Source organism: Temnothorax americanus, unplaced genomic scaffold (genome assembly GCF_048541705.1).
Source record: "Temnothorax americanus isolate GAGA-0224 unplaced genomic scaffold, ASM4854170v1 Scaffold9, whole genome shotgun sequence".
Lineage (NCBI taxonomy): Eukaryota > Metazoa > Arthropoda > Insecta > Hymenoptera > Formicidae > Temnothorax > Temnothorax americanus.
Genome location: NW_027509812.1, coordinates 5,409,156 through 5,431,829, shown reverse-complemented (window position 1 = coordinate 5,431,829; position 22,674 = coordinate 5,409,156). Strand labels below are relative to the sequence as shown.

The following is a 22,674-nucleotide window of genomic DNA, read 5'->3' as shown; positions in this document are numbered from 1 at the left end:
TACGGTCTAAAAAATAGTGACATGATTTGATGTTATGGCCTACCGATTAGAACCAATCGATAAAATTATCGAGATCATTTAAATGCACGTTGAGGGAAAATGTATCACCCCACTCGCGAGGACCGCAATAAAGGACGACGGGGGGAGAATAAACTTTGTAGAAGGCGCAAGCGTATAAGGAGATGCGGGGGAGGGGACGGAGATGGATATAAGGAATTGCACGGGGTAGTAGTCACGAGGCGCGACGTGTTACCAGCCGATCCCTTGCGAAGGGTAGGAAGCAATTATAACACTAAATTAAGGACAAGGAAAATTTGGTAATTAGGGGGATTCAAAAGGGATAAAGTTGGATGGTCGTTTTTCCTCCACCAGATTCTTTGGAGGCTACCAGATATTATAGGGTCCCCGGTAACTGGAAGTAGAAGGGTGAGCAGGGAGAGGACGAGGGAGTTAATTTTTATAGCGGTCCTTATTCGGAGACAATTTTTATAGTCCTTATTCTACGATAATTTTTAGAATCATCGATTGAAAGAACGCTCAACATGATCTTTATCGTTTCTTTATTCGTTACTATTACAATCATCCGGTATTTCAGATTCAGCATGATAGCCGGTAAAACGCATATTCTACACATTCGGACCACAGAATTGCGACGTTTTACGCGCTGACGCGCCGCTGTCCGTCATGATGGGCGCCGTAGCGCGAACCACGAATCCCCGCGACCAAACCCCCGCAGGCAGCAGAATATATCTCCGTTGGATTACACCGAGCTACCAATAGGATAAACACAAGCACACGATGCGCTACAGTTGCAAGAGGAAGAGGGGATGGGAGAGGGAGGGAGAGAGAGAGAGAGAGAGAGAGAGAGAGAGAGAGAGAGAGAGAGAGAGAGAGAGAGAGAGAGAGAGAGAGAGAGAGAGAGGTACCGAGAGAATGAAATGGAATGAACGAGAGAGAAAGAGACGGGTGACTTGTGTAGTGGAATGTGTGCAGAGGGTGGTAGATGGCAGAGATGGTAGTTTGGGGGTAGGGGGATTGTTGAGATACACGGGGATGGGAATTGGAGGTCGATGCGTGCAGGCATTGCGATCCGTCAGACCGGGTAAACCAAAAGCATAAATTTAATAGGTTTCACCCCCTTCTTCAAGCTTTATGGCGTCACCGAATTTCCCATTAAATAAACAAGCGCGATGTTCATTACTGGGCACCGATTCTCGCGTAATTCCAACCGGTGTCATTGCGCGAGAAATTGTCCCGAGAACAATTTAGAATCCCGACATTCGGTGATATTTCACGAAATATTTACCATAACATTAATTTGTCGACGTTACAGGACATTCATATTATACATAATTCATCTGCAATTTATTCTTACGCAATTATTTATGAAATAACGACGAAATAACGTCGCGTAGCGCTTGTCAAATAATTTTTGACACGCTCTTAAAATTATTCTAATTTTCTTTACATTTTCTTAAGAGAGCCTTTTTTATTTTTTTTTCTCGCATAGATTCCGATCGAAAATGAACAATTATCGTATGCACGAGCTTTATGTACGTGAAGCACTGTAACTCCTGCTTGCTGATAATTAGCGCATCCATCAGCCACAGCAAGCCGCTAGCTAATGCCGATCGTACGTTATCGTTATCACGGTCTCCCCATTTTGCCCTACTGTACTGCAAAACCCCCTCCTCCTCCTCCTCTTCCATCCCCTCGGACTCGTCCATTTGTGCGTGGTGTGTACAAGAGCCACCAACGGTGACACCAGCAGAGCTGGTCTCCGACCGAGCCTATGCTCTCCAATCCTATACCGGGCAGGCAACGCATGAGCTGTCGATACCGTCAATAATCTAATAACCATTCACCGTCCCGATGCGTCGTAAGTTACCGGTCTGCAAATTTTCATCGGCTTCCAGTACGGAAGCAATAACGCGGATCTTTTTGGATTATCGATTCGTCGGGTAAGCAGAAGAGGGCCTGGGTCAGCGAAAGAACGAGACGTACCTCGCTACAAATATAAGGAATATGAGATTTCACGGCCGATTTATGATCCTGTCACGAGCCATTCCGGACGACTATAAGGTCGCCTGTATCCACAATATACATATAAATGTCACGTCACGGAATAATGTCCCGTTATTTTCTTTAATAGAATGTGTGTATTTTTTGTGGTATATTCTCTTATCTATAAACGTCTCTAGCAGGAATATTTATTTTATTCAAATTGCGTCGCGAAAAGCAAAAATCGTAATGCAATTCCGTTTTGTACGAAAATAAATTAATTAAATTGAAAATAAAATACCTTATTATGTGTTATCGAAGTTTCCTGTTTGCGCGTTTCGGAAAGCAATTCTATGTTCGCACAAAGCATACATATTTAAAAGTACCCGTTTCAATCGCGCGAGATTAAGCTATTAACATCCAATGCGTGTTTTTCATCTTGGCAGGAGTTACGCGTACGTGATGGAACGTCCATCACTAAGCTCTACTAAATCCATTTTGCACATAAATGGCGAATAGTGTCGTCGTCAATATACTAAACTAGTTTATGTATCTTTTTTTTTGTCTGAGCCGTTAACTCCGGCTTTAATGAAAGAGATATAAGTCACGCGCGGAACGTAAATTGCGCGTCCGCGAAATACGAAACAATTTGAGTACGGCCAAATTGCAGAAATGGTCATAGTCGAAGTGTAATATAGCGGACTACTATTTTTCGATGGCCTGTGTACGCGCTAAATTGCCGCAATCTTCTATCGTCGACATTATCTCCTCGCACGCGGCCGGACCATATCGAGTATATTTGCTCACGTGTAAGGGTATGGCCATGCCGTTCCCGGGAGTGCGCGCGTATATGCGAACCCCTTCTCCTCTCCCTTTCCCCCCGTTGGTGGTTACCTACTTAAGTTAGATATTATCGGACAGAGGAGGCGATTCGATTGCGTGTAGCGGAGCATGGTGTAGCGCTGATATAGAACTACTAAACAGGTCGTAGATCAGGCCAGTTAGTTATAACAGCGGTCCTACCCCTTTCTCTCCCTTCTGCCCCTGTCTCTCCGTCGCTGAACCAATTCCCGCTGGTGTTCTGGATCATTTGGCGGCCCGCGGCCGTGAGATGCGCGCATGCACCGGTAACAATGCGCTATCACGATTATATAATCCGCCCTGCGACAGAGTCCGTGATAACTGGAAAAACGAGTCAGATCATCGATATAAAATATACAGCCACGATGAGCGTTTTCCGTTTTTTTGTCTGCATTTTTACCGCGTAATAATTCGGCGCCACAAGCAAACAACGATAAACGGCATCTCGAATCAAAGATCGAAACGATTTGTCAAACTTGTCAAAAACAAAACGAGAGCTTGCAGCTGGATGCAAGCAAAAATTTCTTTATGTAATTTAATTCGAATATTTTTTTTGTTACAGGTAAGCATAATGTTGTTAAACCACGTTGGATTTAAAATGGACATTGGTTAAGGTAAGTCCTTCTTTTCTCTATGTATATAATCTGGAATTCCTTCTATCTTCCTAAACTGTATTTATATAGGAAAGTAGAAAGTTCTTTTTTTAGTTAAATTTACCCTACTTGAATTCGAGCCATGAAGATGTTATATTTCCCATCCCGTTTCCAAGTTTCGTTGAATTCTTTCCTGTCCCGGTCGACATTCCCATGCGACATGGGAGATGAGCTCTCAAGAATGAAAAGTCGGGGGGTGAGTTTTCATCCCGCGGCAGGACGACCCTCCCTCGCGAGAGAGAACAGAGAAGACTCGCATATATATATATATAGAACAGCTGCGAGAGCCTTAGCGATGCCACAGGAAGGACGACGTCTGTTTTTTTAAGGGTTTTCACGGGAACGGAGATATAAAGCGCGCGAAAAGAGAAAGTGCACGGAACGATGCCTTCGAGGGTGATCAATAAATATTGGCTCTCGGGGGTGAAATTGGGGTAGCTGAGTACGGCCACGCCGACGGAGGGTGAGGGGGTGAGAGAGAGAGAGAGAGAAAGAGAGAGGACAGTCGTACTGCTGCGGTTGCCGCCCCTTTCCTATGGCACACGACGTATGGCAGAAATAACCACTTGGTATAGGCAATGGAGAATCGCTCACGGATCGTAATTCCCTCAGCCTCCGTGATCGATACTTACTTTAAGCTGCTCTGCTACGAACCGAAAGGCAGGGATTGACCCGATTTATGGTAAAGCTCGCGACGCGGGTGCCGTAAAAAAATGATGAAATTTCGGTATATCGCGATTCCCCACGTTCATGCGGAATCATGACTCAGCGTTATTAGATGTCTAATGTTAATTTCATGATATAGGAAAGAGAGATAATTTCGTCATAGAATTATGACATCACGTATAAATTATCGTTGATTAACACATCAGAATGATTTCAATACTAGCTTATAATGGCCATTCGATTGTCATAAAACGATAATTAATGAAAGAGCTATATATAGATTATCGATTGATCAATAAACCTTTATCTGCTTTAATTAAATATCACAGAGAATAATATTATTTTAAAACTTATTTCATTACAATATTTGTTATTCCGATAAAACATTTATATAATATGCTATGAAATGATGTGCAATGTGAGTGTGTATAAATGATTTTATTGGAATATATCTAATTTGCTTCCTATTTGTGCACAAGGATATCGTTATTTCCAAGATAACAGATAAATTTCGGTATATCGCACAAGTATTTTTTTTATACAAGAATTTTTCCATGAATTTTTGTAGGATGATAATGTGTTCATTTCCTATCTTGCTCAATTGTTTCTACCATTTTCCAGTCGCTGCTAAATAGAAATCCTCGTACCTTGGCGGTAGAGCGGTTTCCGTGGATTCGGTTAGAATTTGGATGAGGAAGCTGGATGCTTCCCGAGGCGTGAAATGGCTGCGTTAACCGCTTGCACGAGCGCACCCTGGGCGAGGAAAGGGGCGGATACTTTCCGCTCTTCTTTCCCTCCCTACGTGGCGCAACAAAACGCTTGCTCTGTATACTTTCAAGATTTTCCATGAGTTTGGAATATATGCAAAACAATGCTATCTCCTATTCTGCATAAAATGTATCTTCATTACGAGATTAATCTTTTAATAAATTTTATGTATTTTGCATTAACTTTTACGTTATTTCTCTATATGCATGAATTAATATAATAAGTCAATTTGGAAATATATATCAGCGAAACAGTAGTGATCTGCGCAGCCTCCACGCCAATATCGATTGATCAATTGTCTATGTATTTTTAACGTTAACTTTCAATTTTTCACTCTTTTGAAATATACAATTACTTATATTGTTCGTGATTTTTTTGCAAATTTTAGTTTAGTTTAACTGTACGATTAAACTTGCTCTCGTCATTTCTTGTTCGTAGTTCAGGGCGATTATTGGAATTCTAGAATATACCTACGTATGCTTTTCTCTGGCATTGACATTTGGAGGATTTAGCAAGTCCCTTCCGAAAAATCGTCATTCTTCTTTCCCCCTTCACCGCTTTTCTCTGTTTCTCGCTGTTTTCGGGGTTGCCCCCGAACACGTGGATAGCAATATCATCGTACGGATCTCACGAGGAGGTATAAGACGAAAGTTATGTGCTTCGCTATGCGCGAGGGAATCGTACATCAGCAGTTGGACGTCTGCGGGGACGTAGAAACGAACGTGAACGAAGAACCACCACCGCCGCCCCGCCAACCCTCTTTCGTTCTTCCACGTCCCCTCTTCCCCAGCAAGCCGACCTCCATCTCCTTACCATCCTCTCCCTTACCGGCCTCTCTACACCGACTTCATCTATTTTTCTCTCCCACTTTCTCTCGCTAACGTTCGCATCTTGCTGTCTTTTCGAATTCGCTGTGACCCTTATTTATACACATACATAGATCTTTTATATAGTTCTCTATGTACCTGCTGATGCGTGTATGCGTTCGATGGTGCTGTATACGTTATTGGTATTCCCTACACGTAAAATACCAAAGCAAGCGCGCATACGGCGACGGGCACATAAGTATTTGTGTACACAATACTGGGTGTGGCAGTCGTAGCGAACTATTATTTCAGTCGATAGAGATATGTTATGATCCTTCAAGAACCGAGGAAGTCAGGAATACATTACGTATTCTTGTATTGCGAAAAATGGTTGATTTGCATGCCGTACGATGCACAAAAGGAGAGCCGCTATTTCTTTTAAAGTCATGTCAAGAGTTATCATTATTTGTTTCTCAATTCTAATACGCATAAGGAACATTAAAATCACGTACGAGATAGATTAAAAATACAAAAAATCTTCCGAATCGCACGAAACGCGATATTTTTCGAGAGACAATTTGACACTTTATTAATTAGAATTATTCGTAACACACAAGAATGATTTACTTTTCTTCTCCCCCGAAGAAACATTACCATGATCACTCTAAACCTTTATAAAATCATACTGCATATCTTACACCTTTCCTACAGCAATCGAAATTTAGTACAAAAATATAGCGTGATTCACGGTCGCTAATTTTATAATACGATCGAGAAAATTAAGAGTAGCGAATGCTGTTTCAATCTCACAGGGGACCATCCTATTTTTCGTGGCACGTGAATTAAGTCCCTTCGCTATCTTCAGTCCTCACGTAAATTACGCGACGTTCCGTGGAGAGAAATAGCCGCCTCTTCTTTTCCCCGCACACCAGCTCTTTCTACTTTATTTACATATAGATACGAAAGCCATTGAGTTGGCAGGAAAGTACTTCCCTTTTTGCGGCTTGATTTATTCGGCATCGATAAAATTTGCTTAGCCAGAATTATTGTCAAGTTTGCTTCAATCGCGAAAATCGTGTTGAACTATGTTATATTACTTTCAAATAATGTGTATAAAGTTTGAAGTCTGTGCTCATCAATAATCTTCTTAATTTCCTATTTATCTAAGTTTTTATAACATATAATTTCCATTTGACAAATAATTATAAATATTTATAACAGAACTCATATTTATCTCATTGTCAGTTTTATTTGTATGAAATATTAGAGAAATATTACCTATTTTAAAAATCTATAAGAATATAGCATATAGATTATTTATATAACAAAAATTTGTTAATAATCAGAATGAAATAAGTTATATAGTCAATCACGTAGAGAAGAGTCCGGATATTTTTAACACTCATTGTGTCGATAGAAAATTCGGTATTTCTGTATTAGATTCAGTATCCAAACGCGCGAGCGTATATTATGAACACACACATAAACATCCCTTGGCGTTATCAGTTGTCGGACGCCGGGGTGCCGGATATTGTCGCATCCTCCGTTTTGCTCTCTCGACTCCGCAAAACGGAGTAAGGGAGATATGCTGTTGGAACAAAATATAGGAAGACAGGGCAGAATGGAATAGTGCAAACTAAGTCGCAGATTTAATTATCTGTCTCCGCGCGACGATCGTATTACTAATAGATAAGAACGCTGGCGCAGGTATACCTATATAATTTATTAGTGACATTTCCATTATTTTTATAAGATTTATGTGACGTATAATTTGAACACTTATGTAATGTATGTATATCTCGTAAATTTACTTCCTTGTGTTCAAAGGATGGAATAAATTCATTTTGTAAAGATTTTATACAAGAAATATTTTGTAAATGACAGAAAATACATGTAGCGAAAGAAAAGCATTTTTTTCTTAACAATACATGTGAAACTTCGATAACGCCTAATATATATGTTTTTACCTGAAAGAAGATTTCACTTGGGGTGAGCAGACAAAAAAACGTCCAACCGTTACTTTTTTATGATCTTAGAATTTTCAATACTTTCTCCGGCCAAGACAGAACCTGCAGTTTTTTTTTCTAAAAACTCATAAAAAACGAAACAGTTATTTCTCGAGTGAAAGTTGCGTTCCTCTTATTAAGGATAGACTCCGCTATTTTTTTGTACAAAAAAATACGATTTAGTGTGGAGAAAGTTTCGGAAAGGTCAGCATATATTTTATTACTTTTCGGATATTATGTTCTTATTGTGTTGGATCATGTTTGAAAATTGCGAGTCTATTTTTATTTAAAATTTTACCTTTCTTGTGAAATACACACACATTACCAACTTTTAATACATTAAAAACAATTAATTAAGAGCCAAAACACTTGCTAAACAATTATAACATTTTAATTAAATTGCTATTATTTTATTATTTGTAAAAACTACATTTTATAAACACAATGTAACAACAGCTATCTTAATTTTACCTTTTAAGTTATTCATTTTAGAACGCGCATCTCGCTACCTAAGAAGAACTAATAATATATAGGAATTACAACATTTAACATATAAAGTAATAATTACAGAATTGAAGATACCTGTATTGTTTAAGCTTTGATTTAGCTTAAACCTGTAGATCTATATAATTTTTTGTTAATGCAAATACACTATAAATTGAAATTAACATCATATTTAATTTATCAAAATAAAATATTATTTAACTGATACACTTTGAATAAATACCAAGAAAGAAAATTGAGTTAATTGGTATAAATGAAAATGTTTCTAATTAACTATATATACGTATATATAACTCCAGACAATTAAACTTTCTAAGAACGTGTTTCAAAATCACCCCCCAATATAATCAAGCGCAAGGATTATTTCGCTTCGTGAGTATATATATGAAGCGTGCCAAAGGGTGGACGTACACGGGGCTTGAAAGAGTTAAATCGCGGCCGGTGTGGGACGAGCTAGCGACGAGCAAATAATCGAGTTTAATTGCAAAACCGTCGGAATGATTTAATTACGCCGTACGACGTTGTCGGATATATATTATGTACCACAGGCATGTACACATATATCTCCAATCTTCCTTTTTACTCTTCTGGGATGCCTAATAAGTGAAGCATCGTTCTATATAGTGTTGCATGCCCGCTCATTTTCTCGTATACCGAACCAAAGTTGTTTACTCCGAAAAATATAATATGAAAGATATCTCAAATAATTAAATATATTCTTTCTCATTATTAATTTACAAAAATATATATTAACATTAAATGATAACAATAAACAGTTCTTGAAAAATGCATTTTTTGTAAATTATGATATTCTTATTTTACAATATTAATATCGCACCTTATGATTGCAGAAGACGTGCTTAAGATGACGAGAATATTAATTGAGTTGTGTGCTAAAATGTTAGGCAAATTAAAATATAAATATAAAATAATCAGGCAAAAAAGTTTCTCATCTTATTCTCGTTAACGATCCTGCTAACGATCTTAAAAAAGGAAAGAACAGGATTTTGATACTTATCTAACATATATAGTGTCTTACGAGGAAGTTTACTGGAGAATAGACGACTTGGCTAGATTTATTATGACAATTTTTATGTATTCTGTTCACGCGCTATGAGTATATGCAAGTGTATGTATCAGCGTGGTACATGTACACTTGACATCGCAACTGTAGTTGGACAATATCGCGACCGTCATGAGAAAGAGGACTGACCGCTCAGAGTTTTTTCCGGCTGGATTCGTTTGTATCATCGGACATATTTGAAAACCAAGCATATTACATCCCTTAGAACTCAGTCTCCTCTCAGAACTACGGTCTTATCTTCCGTTACTTCTTGTCCGTTTGTGGTAGTATAGCAACACGCAAAGCAACGTTTCGCATGAGGCCAACCTGCGACAGGAGATCTCTCCCTGATATAGCGTTAATTCATAGCACGCGAGCTTAGGTTAAGAAAGATTGATAAGGGGATACGTGAGCAAGTCCGCATTCTTTATGGCGATTCTGACCTGGCGACATAGCTATCCCATGCATCACGTCTTTTTAAGTAAAACAATGGGTGGTTAATACGATGGTGTTTCGCAGAACCGCTATTTCCAACCAAATAACGATCTATTACCTTTAAACTCAAAAAATAAAAAGCTCTAATTCGAGCGGTTGAGTGATTAGCCATTTGCGAAGAAATATTTTGCTGTGCGCGTAGGTTTTGGCACGTGATGTTAATTATATCTGTCGAAAACTAATTGTAGCTATGTGTTATATAATATATATATATATATATATATATATATATATAATATATGTATATTAATCTCTAATAAAGATATGTTAATATGATTGGTATATGAGTATTACAATTTAATTTAAGGGTTTAACTGGAGAGAGAGAAAGAGAGAGAGAGAGAGAGAGAGAGAGCAGAAAAGATACAATTTTAGTTTATACATAGCTACTATATTTCAGTAATATGAACGAATCACAAAAAAATTTAGAACTACTGATTAGAATTATTTCAAAGTAACCTACTTAAAAATAAAAATATTTTGATGAGTTTTCAATTTTCTGATGGAAATTTTTTAACTTCTTATTGATTAAAGGTTGAAGATTTTTTCAAAAATCGGATATTTCCTTGAAAATTTTGGATAGCGACAAAAATGTTTTATTTCAACGTGTTATGATTAAAGTCGATTTTTAAAAATGTTTTAAGTTAATAAATCATATCTCTGAATATTCGTTTTTTTTTTTTACATTTAATCGTTGGAATTCTTTCTGATGAAACATATAAAGAATTCTTTTGAGGAGAAGCCAGAGAACTCTACCAATTATATAAAAATTCTGAAAATGGAGTTCTAACTTAACAGAAGTAAGAAGGAGTAGGAATTGGAAGAGAAAAGAAAAATGGAAAGATTTCCTGAGGTCAGCGTCTTGAAATCGAAATACGTCTCCCGACTAGCGAACTTCGAATGGAACAGCTTGTCGATATGGTCAGCTGCGTTCCAACAATGTTCCAGCACTATATATAATTATCAAAGTTTATTTATTTTTGCTTTCAAGGAATTTAGCCTATATATAAATTTTGCGAAGATAAACTATATGTAATATATCAACGAAAGAATATATGTATTTTTAGTTATTACCTAATTATTGAAATCTTACTATTATTGGAGATTCTATTATTAGTGGAAGTGGGGAAATTTTTCGTACAAACATCCGATGCTTATTTATCATCTCCAAACACGTTTATATAATATAGGTACTTGTTTAACCTTTATATAAAAACGTTAGTATAAATTTGATAGACGGCAATTATACAGCAAAATCATTTTCAGTTAACTCTGATTTATACATATATATACCTACATATAAAATTTGTTGAAATATGACGACGATAAAAATCTTACAAGCGATCATTATATTCCCATACAAAAGTTTAACAAATAATTAACAATATGTTATAAGCAATTTTATTAGTTTCATGAATAATTCTTCAATTTTGTGGCAGAATATATATAAATATATAAAATATAAAGTGCCATAAATTTAACTAATAAATATATAAGATAAGAACGTCTTCTTTGATCTTATTGTCAGCAACAAAATATAATCAATCTCGATTTCAACTTGTACTTTGTATTCGAAATACAATTATCTACTCGGGCGGGAAACTTTATCGCATTATAATATCCAGATATTCGCAACAGACGACGAGTGCGGTTCGAACAACAGCGAGTATCGGGTTTTTCATTTCGTGTGCCGTTGGAAGCGAGCGGAAACTGTAATCACCATCTTTTCATTGCTCTATACATCCAACGTTCATCCTTTTTTCATTGTGAATCCACGTAAATCTGCGGTAACAGCGATAAACCTGCAAAGCTGCGAACGTCCAACATTTATTATTGCTCTCGCGTGTGAAGTTTGATATCCCAGACGTACATACATGTATATGCGCGCGATTGTGCGCCAGTGAATATATACAGATAAATGCAAAGGGCGACGCGCTATACTGTTGCTGGTGGTGGTTTGCCGTTAGTGCGTAGGGGATGGGTAGACGTTGGGGTTGCGGCGGATCCGGAGAGGGAGAGAGGCTGAGGAGAGAGATGGGGCAGGTAGGGGAGAGGGGGTGGGGGCGTGCGCCCTGCACCTCATAAACTTAAACCCTAATTAACCAGCGCTACGACTACTGTTGCGCTCTACGTGCGTATGGTTTTCGTTCATACACACGAACGCACTTCGACGCTTTTCTCTCTCGCTCCCTCACATAGGCCGGTACGTATACGTGTATATGCACGCGCGTTCGGCGGTATTCTCTAGTGAGAGACGCGATGTTTATTGCCCGACTTCACGTAAATTAGCTCCGCCCGCGAAACTATCCGGTGGGTTCCGTTCGCGGTGAGGCCATAACCGTTGTTTCCGAAGACGAGTCAGGTGCGCTCGAATTTTCGCTCTACATGCTCCGACATGGACCTAACATATCCATTCTTGGGGATAACTTTGAATTATTCCATCAAATATTCGAAAGACATTAGTTTAGCTTTTATAGAAAATTTCAAAGAAATTTACGAAACGTCAAAGTTTTAATTTATCTTGCGGAATATTTTCTACGAGAAATAATCGCTTATTAATTTTTTAAGAGCTAAGATTTATATAAGGTTTCAAATGATAACCTTTGACTTAAATGTTCAAGCTATAATGTTAAGATCTTATAACTTAATTATTAATTTAAGTATGCGCGCATTAAGATGTTGAATGGACGTATTCAATGTTTTAGAAAAATTAATTACTATATCAGATTGTTTCATGGAGATATTTATATCGAATTGTTGTTGAAAAACATTGCCACTGTATGAGAATATTTATTTGTAGAAATCCGCTTACTCGAGTCCGCAAATAATCTTACGCAATGCATCTCACGCATACTTAATGGAATGTCAGCTTAGCAGAAACTACGGTTTCTTCTTGGAATTCAAAGTGTGTATTATACGTTTATATAGATAGATTCAAGGCACGTCAAACTTCTCTTGTTAACATTATAGTGTTACATCGATAACAATCAGACGAATAAAATAGAGAAAATGTATAGCCATAATTTTCTTTCTTTATACTTATTACACAAAACACACACACGCACCTGCACGTGTATACATATACATTCGTGCACATATTTATACATTACAATTTTTTTATGTTAGAAAAATATGTGCCAATTTTTTGCGTCAGTTATGAATATAATAAATTTTTGTGTGAAGATTATATGTACATTCGATGAAAGTATTATTACGCTTTTTTATTTGTATTATATTTCTTCTATATAATAGTATTTTTTTTCAAGTAGTATTTAAATTTTATTAAAATAAATTATTCTTATTTGTTTATGATTATTCTTATCATATGCATATGTATATTAAATTGTTACCAATATTAAGTTTATTATATTCAAATGTTACATATGCGTTAAAAATATTATTATAGATATCCTTATCACAAATGTATTTATCATTTAAATCTAGCGTTCTCTCTCATAGAAGTTACGCTAACACGTTAATGAGATTTATTTTTATTTCTTTTTCTCTCTTTGCGATTCCTTTTTCGGTCTGAATAATCTCGCGACTGATCTGCTGATATGAAAGTAACTGCTACAGCTTGTAATACGAAATTTCAGAGATTACCACGTCACACATATCCTGCTCGTTATGTGCGTGTATATATACGTCTCAATGACGCAGGCGTAATGTCACACGTGTAAGAACCATTTGCGGAGACAGACGCACATATCAGAAATAATTTCTGCTGATATCAAAGCAAGTACATAAGATCTCACGTACAGTTGGTTGAATGAAGTCGCGTGCAGGGAAATTATTGCGAGGGAATTTATCAAGCAGATCACTGTGCAGACACAACACTTTCGGAGTCACGCACGCTCCTAGGTCTCTCTGTCTCGCTCTCACTACGTCACGGCGTCTTCAACCACGACGCGATAGCGTCTGGATATATGTTTTATGTGTATAAATACCTTTTTCCGCGCGTGCGATCACACCGTATTGCAAGAGCACTGTCGACATTCTTTTGTAACGAGATTTTAAACGTATCAGAATGATTGACACGTGACGTAGGCGTAATCCGTCGGACGCTTGGCCCGGACCAGCCGCCCAATCTGCGCATGTCCCACCACGCCAATATGGCGACTCGTCCAGCCCGCGGGAGAGTGCCGCGGGATAGGAGCGTGGCGGCGGCGGCTCCATGGGCTCCACAGTCCACCGTGATGGAGCTTGGTCGATGCGATGGAAACCGCGGACCGCCGATAGGCGGCATCGCGGTCGCTCGCGCGGCTCGACCGGTCGCCGGCGATGACAACCACGTCGACGGGGAGTGGCGAGGGCCGTCCAATATGGCCGTCGGGTCGCTGTACGAAACTTGTCTCTCGCGGCTCCAACTGTGTTAATTTTCTCGCTCTGTTTCCCGCGGTGATTTCGGACGACCGTCGGCTCGTTCGCGATGTCACCGACTGAACACCGACAAAGGTATGTAAGTCATCGATTTATTATCGTGCAAATCTTTTCGATTGAAGCGCAACAGCTGTAGCCATCTTACCAGACAGTTGACACCTACATATGTATTCGTGCGCGCGCGCGCGAGCATGTGTAAGTACGGAGCGTGTGCTCCGTATTAGTGCGAAACGGAAGATGTATTGTTGACGAAACTTAGATCAAGATCGAATAAACCGCTTAATTAGTAGCGTGGAATACGATTGGCTCCTCGGAGCTCGATTTAGCGGAAAAGGTGTTGAACGTAATTCAATGTTTTCGTAGCGCGACACGGAGCAATTGAAATTATTTTAAACGGTTTTATTATGCATTAGCTATTGCGCGGGCGCGTAAAAGCTTATAGCAGACGTACTCATGGCAAAAATTATAATTTCGCGATTTGCATTTCATACGTAATCTCATATAGTACAACAACCATTAACTTTTTCTTCCGCGGATTATGTCCACAATTTGTGTACGTGCTCCAGCATTTTAATTGCGTGGTTATCGTCGCGCTTTCTTAAATTTCTTAATGTAAATGAAAACCCGTTTTATTTGGACACGCGGAATCGAGGTAAACACACACACAGCGGTCGGACTGTGCTTACGCAATATTTAATCGTTTCCCCTCTTGAATATGATATAGGCTCAACACTGCGCGAATAACTAAGCGAGTCGGGTCTCGGAATTTTCGTTAAACAAAATTAGAATGTGCAACTTGACGTTTGGACGCATTTTTATTCTTTATTTTACGATGATTTTTTTTATTCGCAATCGATACAAATCGGAGTAGCACCATGTAGACATTATGATATTTTATGGTGATTCGTGAAAATGTGTTGATTTTTTTTCCTGACAAGTACAATAGAAGATAGTACAATAGTATAATACAATAGAAAATAGTACAATAGAAGACAGATTTTATTTGCTTTAAACGACGTGACGCGTAAAGTAGTTCCATATGTGGATCATCTCGGCACGTCTCAATTTATCTGGAAAGTCTCACGAACTTCCGTGTCTTATTTATAAATAATTAATTTCATATGTGCGAAGCATTCTCATCTTAAATCCAGAACACTTCGTCGACTCCGATAAATATGTATGTATTACGTATATATGTAATTAGCGTGACTTTCTTTCTCTCATGGCTATATTTATTCATTTAGATTGGGAGTTGTACTGAGAAAAAATGTCGTGATTAATTGAGAGATTCTTGAAGCGAATGCGAAAAAATAATTGAAATAGAATAAAATTTATTTCAGCGATAAAAATTTGCATGTTTTTGCATAAATGGCGGAATTATCTTACCTCGTTATCCGATATACGGGTCGCGCTATAACTCTAAAGCTTAGCGTGCGCAAAAGCATCTTTATTCTATCGCATATAACTTAAAAATTACTTATAAATTTCATAAAGAGGCTAGCGAACAAAATTTTAAAATAATTAAATCGCGTCGATTTAATTCCGGGGAGGGAAGAATGTTCCAATGATAGCTGTGTTTCAGTTCATTTATTGTAATATATAATTATGAACACTAAGAACGAGCTTTGTTCGTTAGCCCGGCCCTTTATGAAATTATTTATACTATGCAAACTTGACAAACTAATTGTTTAAAAATTACTGTTTTGATTTTCTTGTAAAATTAATTCAAAAATAATTTAATTCAAAATTAATTTAAAAATATTTAAACATAGACGTTTTATATAGCCATCATATTTCATTCTTATGTAAGATCTGTTTATTTTGCTATTTTCGTTAAACACGTTATCGAAACTTGAAAGTTCAGAATCGTAACTGAATTTAAAAAAAATTTGAAACTAATTTTAACCTTGGTTTGTAATTAAAGAACTCTTTACAATGATACATTCGTACATGTTACTCAATAAATATAAATCTCTATACTTAATTAAAAACTAAATCTGTTCGCACAATGCTTTATTATCACAACGTACTATCTTAAACAAGAAAAGTTATCTGGAACTCGCTAGGCGGGAGAAGAAGGATCGATAGAGCGAGGCAAACGTATAATGGATAAGAGGGATGCAGGGAGAGATAAGAGTTTCCGATCTTTTCTTTTTAGGGTTAGAATATCTTTCGAAATCTATTTAAAGAACCTACCAAGATAATATTGTTCCGGCGGACTATTGATTTTTTCACCCTCTTATATTTTCTCGGGTTTCCGAGCAAATTGAATTTTTTTAACTCACTAGCTTTCTGATCGATTGAAATTGTTTATTCTTCGATGTGATACGGTTTATTGAATTTTCAACTTAATCGGATTGTATATCTTACTTTATATATTTATTACACTTTATAATTATACTAATATCTCTCTCGGACAAAATATCAGGCAGGGAAAAGAGTAGTTATAATATCTGTGCGTATATTTACGCAAATAATTTTTTCAAGTTAGAGCAAGGTACATGACACAAGAGTGAAAGAAGAAGAAGAAGAAGAGAGAAAGAAAGAAGGAGAGCCGCGAGAAGTCTTCGGTATCCAGCATTGAGTTGTAAAAGCGTTCGTTCGCTCTCACCGCCAAGCGGCATGGTCACTTATGTAAAAGCCGGCTACACGCCGCGTGATGAGTGGACGCTGTTCTATGCGCTTCTTCTTTTTAACTCTTTGGCTTTGCTTTTGCACTCTTACTTGTCGTTAGTTATGTATGCGGGAAGGTCGGTCCATAATACGCGTTGTACTTACCTGCATAAGTACTTGTGCTCTCTTTCTGCCTGTAGTCTTTTCTTTTTCTTAGTTATCGAGAGATCTTACCAATTTTACTTCTTTCCACGCGTTTGTTGTTTGCCTGTAAGATTATGAAAATATGCCATTTCTCAAATATAATTTTATAGACTATATTTTAATATGAAACGTATATAAAGTATATAATTGAGAAGATAACAATAAAATAAATATAGTTGAAATATTCCATTTGGAACCGGTTTATTTATTTAAGATAATTTTTGCGCAACATGTTTAAAAATTGTGAATTATATAACATAGAAGCAGAAACTCATGGTAAAATATCTTTAGACATTTGTCGTTTTTCGGCAATTTAATATTTTTCGTTTTTGTATCTTTATTTTCATACTAACGTAAAACTAATTACATTTATTTAATCCGTAGTTATTTCCTTATCGTGTAGCTCGAAGCATAATTTTATATACAGAAATGTAATTCTTTCGTATCAAAACGAAATATACAACTACATACATATATTATTGTTCGCAATTTATCATAATATACGCAGATTACGATTTCTTCTAAGATTCAGAACATTCGTAAACATATAGAATAGACATAATAAAGCAACCGATCGTCATTTTTCGCGTGCGTTATCACCAACGTTTTAGTAAATGTGGAATAATACATGCAATTGACCGAGAAGCAGATAATCTATAGTCTATATAGAGCAGGTCAGCATGTTAGATCAGCGGTTAGTCGTGAGGGAGTCGGAAAGTACGCGATGACGAGAGAAAGACCGAACCGGTTATGGGCGAGGCCCTTCGATTCTTCGTCTTCTTGTATCCCATCTTGGGCCCGGAGTAGAAGGAGGTGAAAAAGGAGGAGGTGAAAGGAAGCGGTTGGTAGAAAAGAAGGGTATACCAAGTATGGTGGCAAACGGGATGATGGGGCAACGAGAATCGAGAAGGAGGAGGCCGACAAGGGGAGAAGAGAAACGCGAAGGGGATGGGATGAGAAATTCTCGTTGGCTTCGCTTCGATGTCTTTATACGCGCGGCTCTTGTATGGCCATGGGACATATATCTGTCTTACGAGAGCGAGGGGCGCCGCCAAAAAATCAGATCGAGTGTAAAAATCGCATAAACTCGTCGTGCAAACTCGAGAGCTATGTCTGCCCGGTTGGTTCCCTCTCGAAGCTTTCTCTCTTTCTCTCTTTCTGTTTTCTCTCTCGTTCCGTTCCTTCTCTTTCTTACACGCTCTTTACCTTAAGCCCGTTTGATCCTTTTCTCTTTCTCTCTCGCCCTTCTCCTCTTTTTCTTCACAACCAGGTCTACAAGCCCCGCTCGCATGACTCTACCTCGAGGAAAGGCCGATCACCTCCTATATTTTCTTTTATTCTACTTGTCTGCCAGCACGAAAGTTATGTGGTTAGCCGGGCTTATGAAGAATCCGCTCTTTATCGACAAGTAAAGCGGTCTTCGCCAACGTTTCGTGGAGCGAAAATAATTTTATTGGGGGATACCGATTACCACCTTGATCAACTGTGCACGCGCGTGAACACTTGACGTTAATAAAGTAGTCGGCATTAATAAGGTAATATTTCAACGTTCGGATTTTATCTCGACCTTATAAGACTACCGGTCTCTCGTTCTTCAACATTTTCGTGCATCGCGTCTCAGATCGTAAATTTATAATCGATAAATCCAATTTATTTCTGCCATTAAAGAGTAATAGATTCTCTCTAATCTCTTACCTTATTACTATAGAAAAGTAAATATCTTGAAATCATATATATAATTTTTTATCTATTGAAAATTACACATACATGCATTACAAATACACTCGTGTGATTAAATATACAATTATGAGGCTTAGAAATTATTTTCTATATAGTTCCTGTATTTCTATACTTAGAAAATTTAAATTTTTATTATGTTTTTTGTAAATTTATTATTTATTTTGTGAACTAGCATTACTGTGTGTTTATATAAACATACTTATTTATTTTTATTGCGAAAAATGCAAACATACAAAGAATTAAGAAGACAACATTCTTTATTTGAAAATATATACTTTATACAAGTCTTATTGATTAAAAATATCGCTTATGCAATCTATTTTGCAGTACGGTATACCATTTTACGATAAAGAAAGAAATAAGAGAGCTTTTTTGAACATTGATTATTTAAAGCAATTATCCTTTCCTGGATGATACCATGTAATTACGTGCGGAGTCAAAGTGTGTTTAAATGTAATTTTATACTTATTTGCGAAAAAACATTCAAACAGGCAAACCCAACTAAGTTGAGCAAATCGGAACCGCAGATCGACCCGGCAATAGGATGTACCGGGGAGCAAAGAGTGCAGTCGTTGCGATGCACTTCTTAACGAGCTCGCTTTGTTTTGCGGCGCATGCATGTGCATGGTGCATGGTGCATGCAGGTATGGGCTACAATATACATATAAGTGTACAATGTATGCGCATACGGAATAATATAAGCGTGGCCAGGTGTACGGGGTGTTCTGTTTAAAGAATAGACGTGAATATTTTTTATCGCTAATACTGTTTATTCCATGATAAACATTGAACAAAAAGCGTGGATAGAATTTGAATCATTTAGCTCGTAAGCTTTATGGCAATTACTCTGAAAATTAAAATATTAAAGACTTGTTGCGATGTTTACCTTTTCGAAGAGTCGATCAATGAGCGAAACGAAAGCGGAACTATAAAATTAAGCTGTATAATTAAATTAGTGGTTAGGTATCAAGAGAGATAGAGATTTATTCCTGAGTATCAGAGGTGAATAGAAAACTCGGCGTCATTTTGGAATCTTAATGCGAAGCTTGGCGGCTTAAGGTCAATGTCTTCTCATCCTTTACTTCGTATCCTGTTTTCTAGTGCAGTCCGCGTACAAGAATGTTAGATTTTCACAGCTGTCCGTATCGCGAGAAGAAATACGAGGACACGGGCGACACCCGGTATATTATTGCGGGGTATATAGAAGTGTATAGATAGGGAGACAGAAGGGAGACCGGTTCCATACATGGCTTCCGAAGGCTTCCTTTTCTTGCGCTAAGACCACAAGAGAGACAAGAATCAGCGGCCGTCTCCACTAATGAGATGGAATTGGACGTGGCCGAGATTTTTCTAGACTCGGCCAGGGGAGCGAATCAACTGGATCCTCAAGCATGCTCCCGTCGCCATCTAGTTCGCGACATTCCCGTGAGCGCGATCGGCGGTCCTCTTTGATACGAATCGTTTAATTGCGTCCCATTAGCCCGTCTTGGGGCCTCCCCTCAGGTGAATGCGGCCAGGAACGAAAGCTGAAAGCCGCTCCAATGAGGGTCTGGTCTCTGCTTTTACTCTTTTGCTCTTGCCTTCACTTACCATCGTAACGCGCTCTCGCTCCTCTTCATTCTATTCGTTCTCCGCTTTTCTTCTGGCCCTTCTTCGTTCCCGTGAGCTAGAATCGGCGGTACGATGGTACGCGAGAGGCATCGTCCAACTTTTTCTCGCCGGCACGCTGACGGTTCGTTATACCGCGGGCCCGCCATTGGAAGCCCCGCCGCGGTACGTGATGTGACGCCGGCGGAGATGGCGACCAAACAGGCCCAACCTACCACTTTTTCCAGCAAGGGACCAGAATACCAGGTTTTCGAAAGGCCGTATTCCACCCCTTCTTCTCCCTCCTGCTGCGCAACGCTGTCCTGCGCGGTCCCAAGTTCCCTCCCCGAAATTGCTCGATGCCGATCAACCTGGAATGGGTTTTCCTGAAACTGAAACGGTTAATTTTACCAACATCATTCGTTGTTTTTTCCTTTTTAGCGAAACGTAATAGCAGTTGCATCATTATATGGGTGTATACAAAAAAGAGTGATAACTAAAGCACGAAACTTATCATTCTGAAAAGTAATTTCTATGCGTTTGTGTAGAAATATAATTATTATTATATTTTTACGGGGAATATATATATATATATAATATATATTTGACGCAACTTTGTTTTAAACACCAGTAGCAGAGTAGTAATAGATAGTTACAAATAGAAATCATGATCAGCAGTGGCTTGTGCGGTTTTCGTCTTTTATCTTTTCATCGTTAACGACGCGTAACCAGGCTACTGCGATGAAGCTATGCGCTGAACGCGTAACGAACATATCTGATCAGAATGGATAATTTATTCTGCTCTACTCTATACATGTCTCATTAATCTTAACGATCGCTTAAATAACATAAGTAGATTGAAAACTTTACTAATGAACGTTTAATAACAGACTGTTTCTGGATATCTTGATAATTTATTTTTTATTGCAGTTTAAATTATAATAATATAAATTATACTTCTTATCTATAACATGAACATTTTACGTGTATTCCTTACCGAAACTTTTTTTACGTTGTTGCAGGTAGGCATTCGATTTATTCGCACAATCAAGCCGATATGCGCGATCACATCTTGAGTAAGTAAATACTTAAATTAACGTTTCCGTATTTTTATTGAAATTAGGTATATGCTACGAAAAATATGATCTGACTTTATAATTGTTAGCCATAAGAAAGTCTGATGATTAAATACTGATATAGTTTCGAAATTTTCTTTCAACGAAATCAAACCAATCTCGACATGATCGAATAAACTTCTCCCTCGATGTAGTTCGTCGAAAGAAACGGCGCGTAATGCGAATCAAGACAGTAGTCTAGACTTTATAAGGGCAAAGAAACCTAGCTCGTTGGCGTTAGGTCCACAGTAGCTAGTGAGGATTTATGGCTGCCTCTATCTTAGCACGGTTTCGTTGAACAGCGCAACACGTCGGATCCCATCGGCAATGGGATTATATCGCATAGAAGGTGGCTGCTTGTATCGCATCAAGATAGGTAGATACCACTCCGCCGCTTCTCGCGGTGCACCAGCACCGGCAACGGCAGCATCAGCAGCAACAGCGATCGTGCCTTAGGTCGACTCACGCTGCATGAGTTCCGTGACGATCGTTCCCTCCGTCCTCATTCCCTTTACAATCCTCCTCTTCCTCTTTATCTCTCTTTCTCTCCGTGCTATACTCCTTAGAGTTTTATTTTCACTCAATTCCGGGAAGTATCGCGCACCATGGCGAAGGGATAACGGGCAAGTGGTGGGAAGGGAAAAAGAAACACGTACACAAAGTTAGCCGAAGGACAGGGATAAGAGAAGGAAGGTAGGTAGAGAGAGATATATACCCGGAGCAAAACGAGAAGAGATAGTTGGGACAGTGCGGGGAACCATAAAGCATCTCAGTAATTTAATTCTATGCAATATACCGAATAATCTTTTACTTTTCTGTAATATGCAGCTCGGATGCGACCGGGATATATATTATCGATTCAAAATATATCTTTGGAGATATAAAGCAGTTTTACAAGAACGTTCGCTATAAAATTTATGATAAAGGGCGCACATTGCGATGAATAATTATTATCGATATTTCTCAAAAAATGTATATTACTTTTATTTGAATTAACTAAATTATATAATTGTTTTTATTGACCGTAGTCTTATTTGAATTAGACTATAATTAGACGATGTTTTCTTCAGATTGTTGATGTTCGAACTTTAAATATTTAAACTTTAGGTAAATGCAAATAAATTTAACGTACCCGTGACTATTCTGAATATTGAATCGTGCCTTAGATTGTCGTCTTTGGCAGACACCGCGATAATTTGAACGAGTGCCGGAG

General features: G+C 38.0%; 2 protein-coding genes across 5 annotated transcripts in view; one reads left to right on the top strand and one right to left on the bottom strand.

The window, feature by feature from the left end:
- The window catches only part of LOC143908202 (uncharacterized), a 371,145-nt gene that overhangs the window by 327,054 nt on the left and 21,417 nt on the right, over positions 1-22,674 (top strand). For 2 of the 4 annotated variants that reach the window (XM_077425649.1, XM_077425647.1), the window contains one exon: positions 21,369-21,422. The exons of 1 other annotated variant lie outside the window; for it this stretch is intronic. Coding sequence is in view for 1 of the 3 variants with exons in the window: in XM_077425647.1 (XP_077281773.1) it covers positions 21,369-21,372 (4 nt within the window). In the remaining 2 variants the exon portion in view is untranslated. Of the gene's footprint in view, positions 1-4,802; positions 5,022-21,368; positions 21,423-22,674 lie in introns of those variants that run through there. One more of the 4 variants, XR_013260058.1, reaches the window with a different exon arrangement.
- The window catches only part of LOC143908206 (uncharacterized), a 66,639-nt gene continuing 63,251 nt past the window's right edge, over positions 19,287-22,674 (bottom strand). The window contains exons 3-4 of the mRNA XM_077425658.1: positions 20,350-20,738; positions 19,287-20,285 (exon numbers count right to left, since the gene is read on the bottom strand). Of these exons, the coding sequence (XP_077281784.1) occupies positions 20,222-20,285; positions 20,350-20,738 (453 nt within the window). The 3' untranslated portion in view covers positions 19,287-20,221. The remainder of the gene's footprint in view (positions 20,286-20,349; positions 20,739-22,674) is intronic.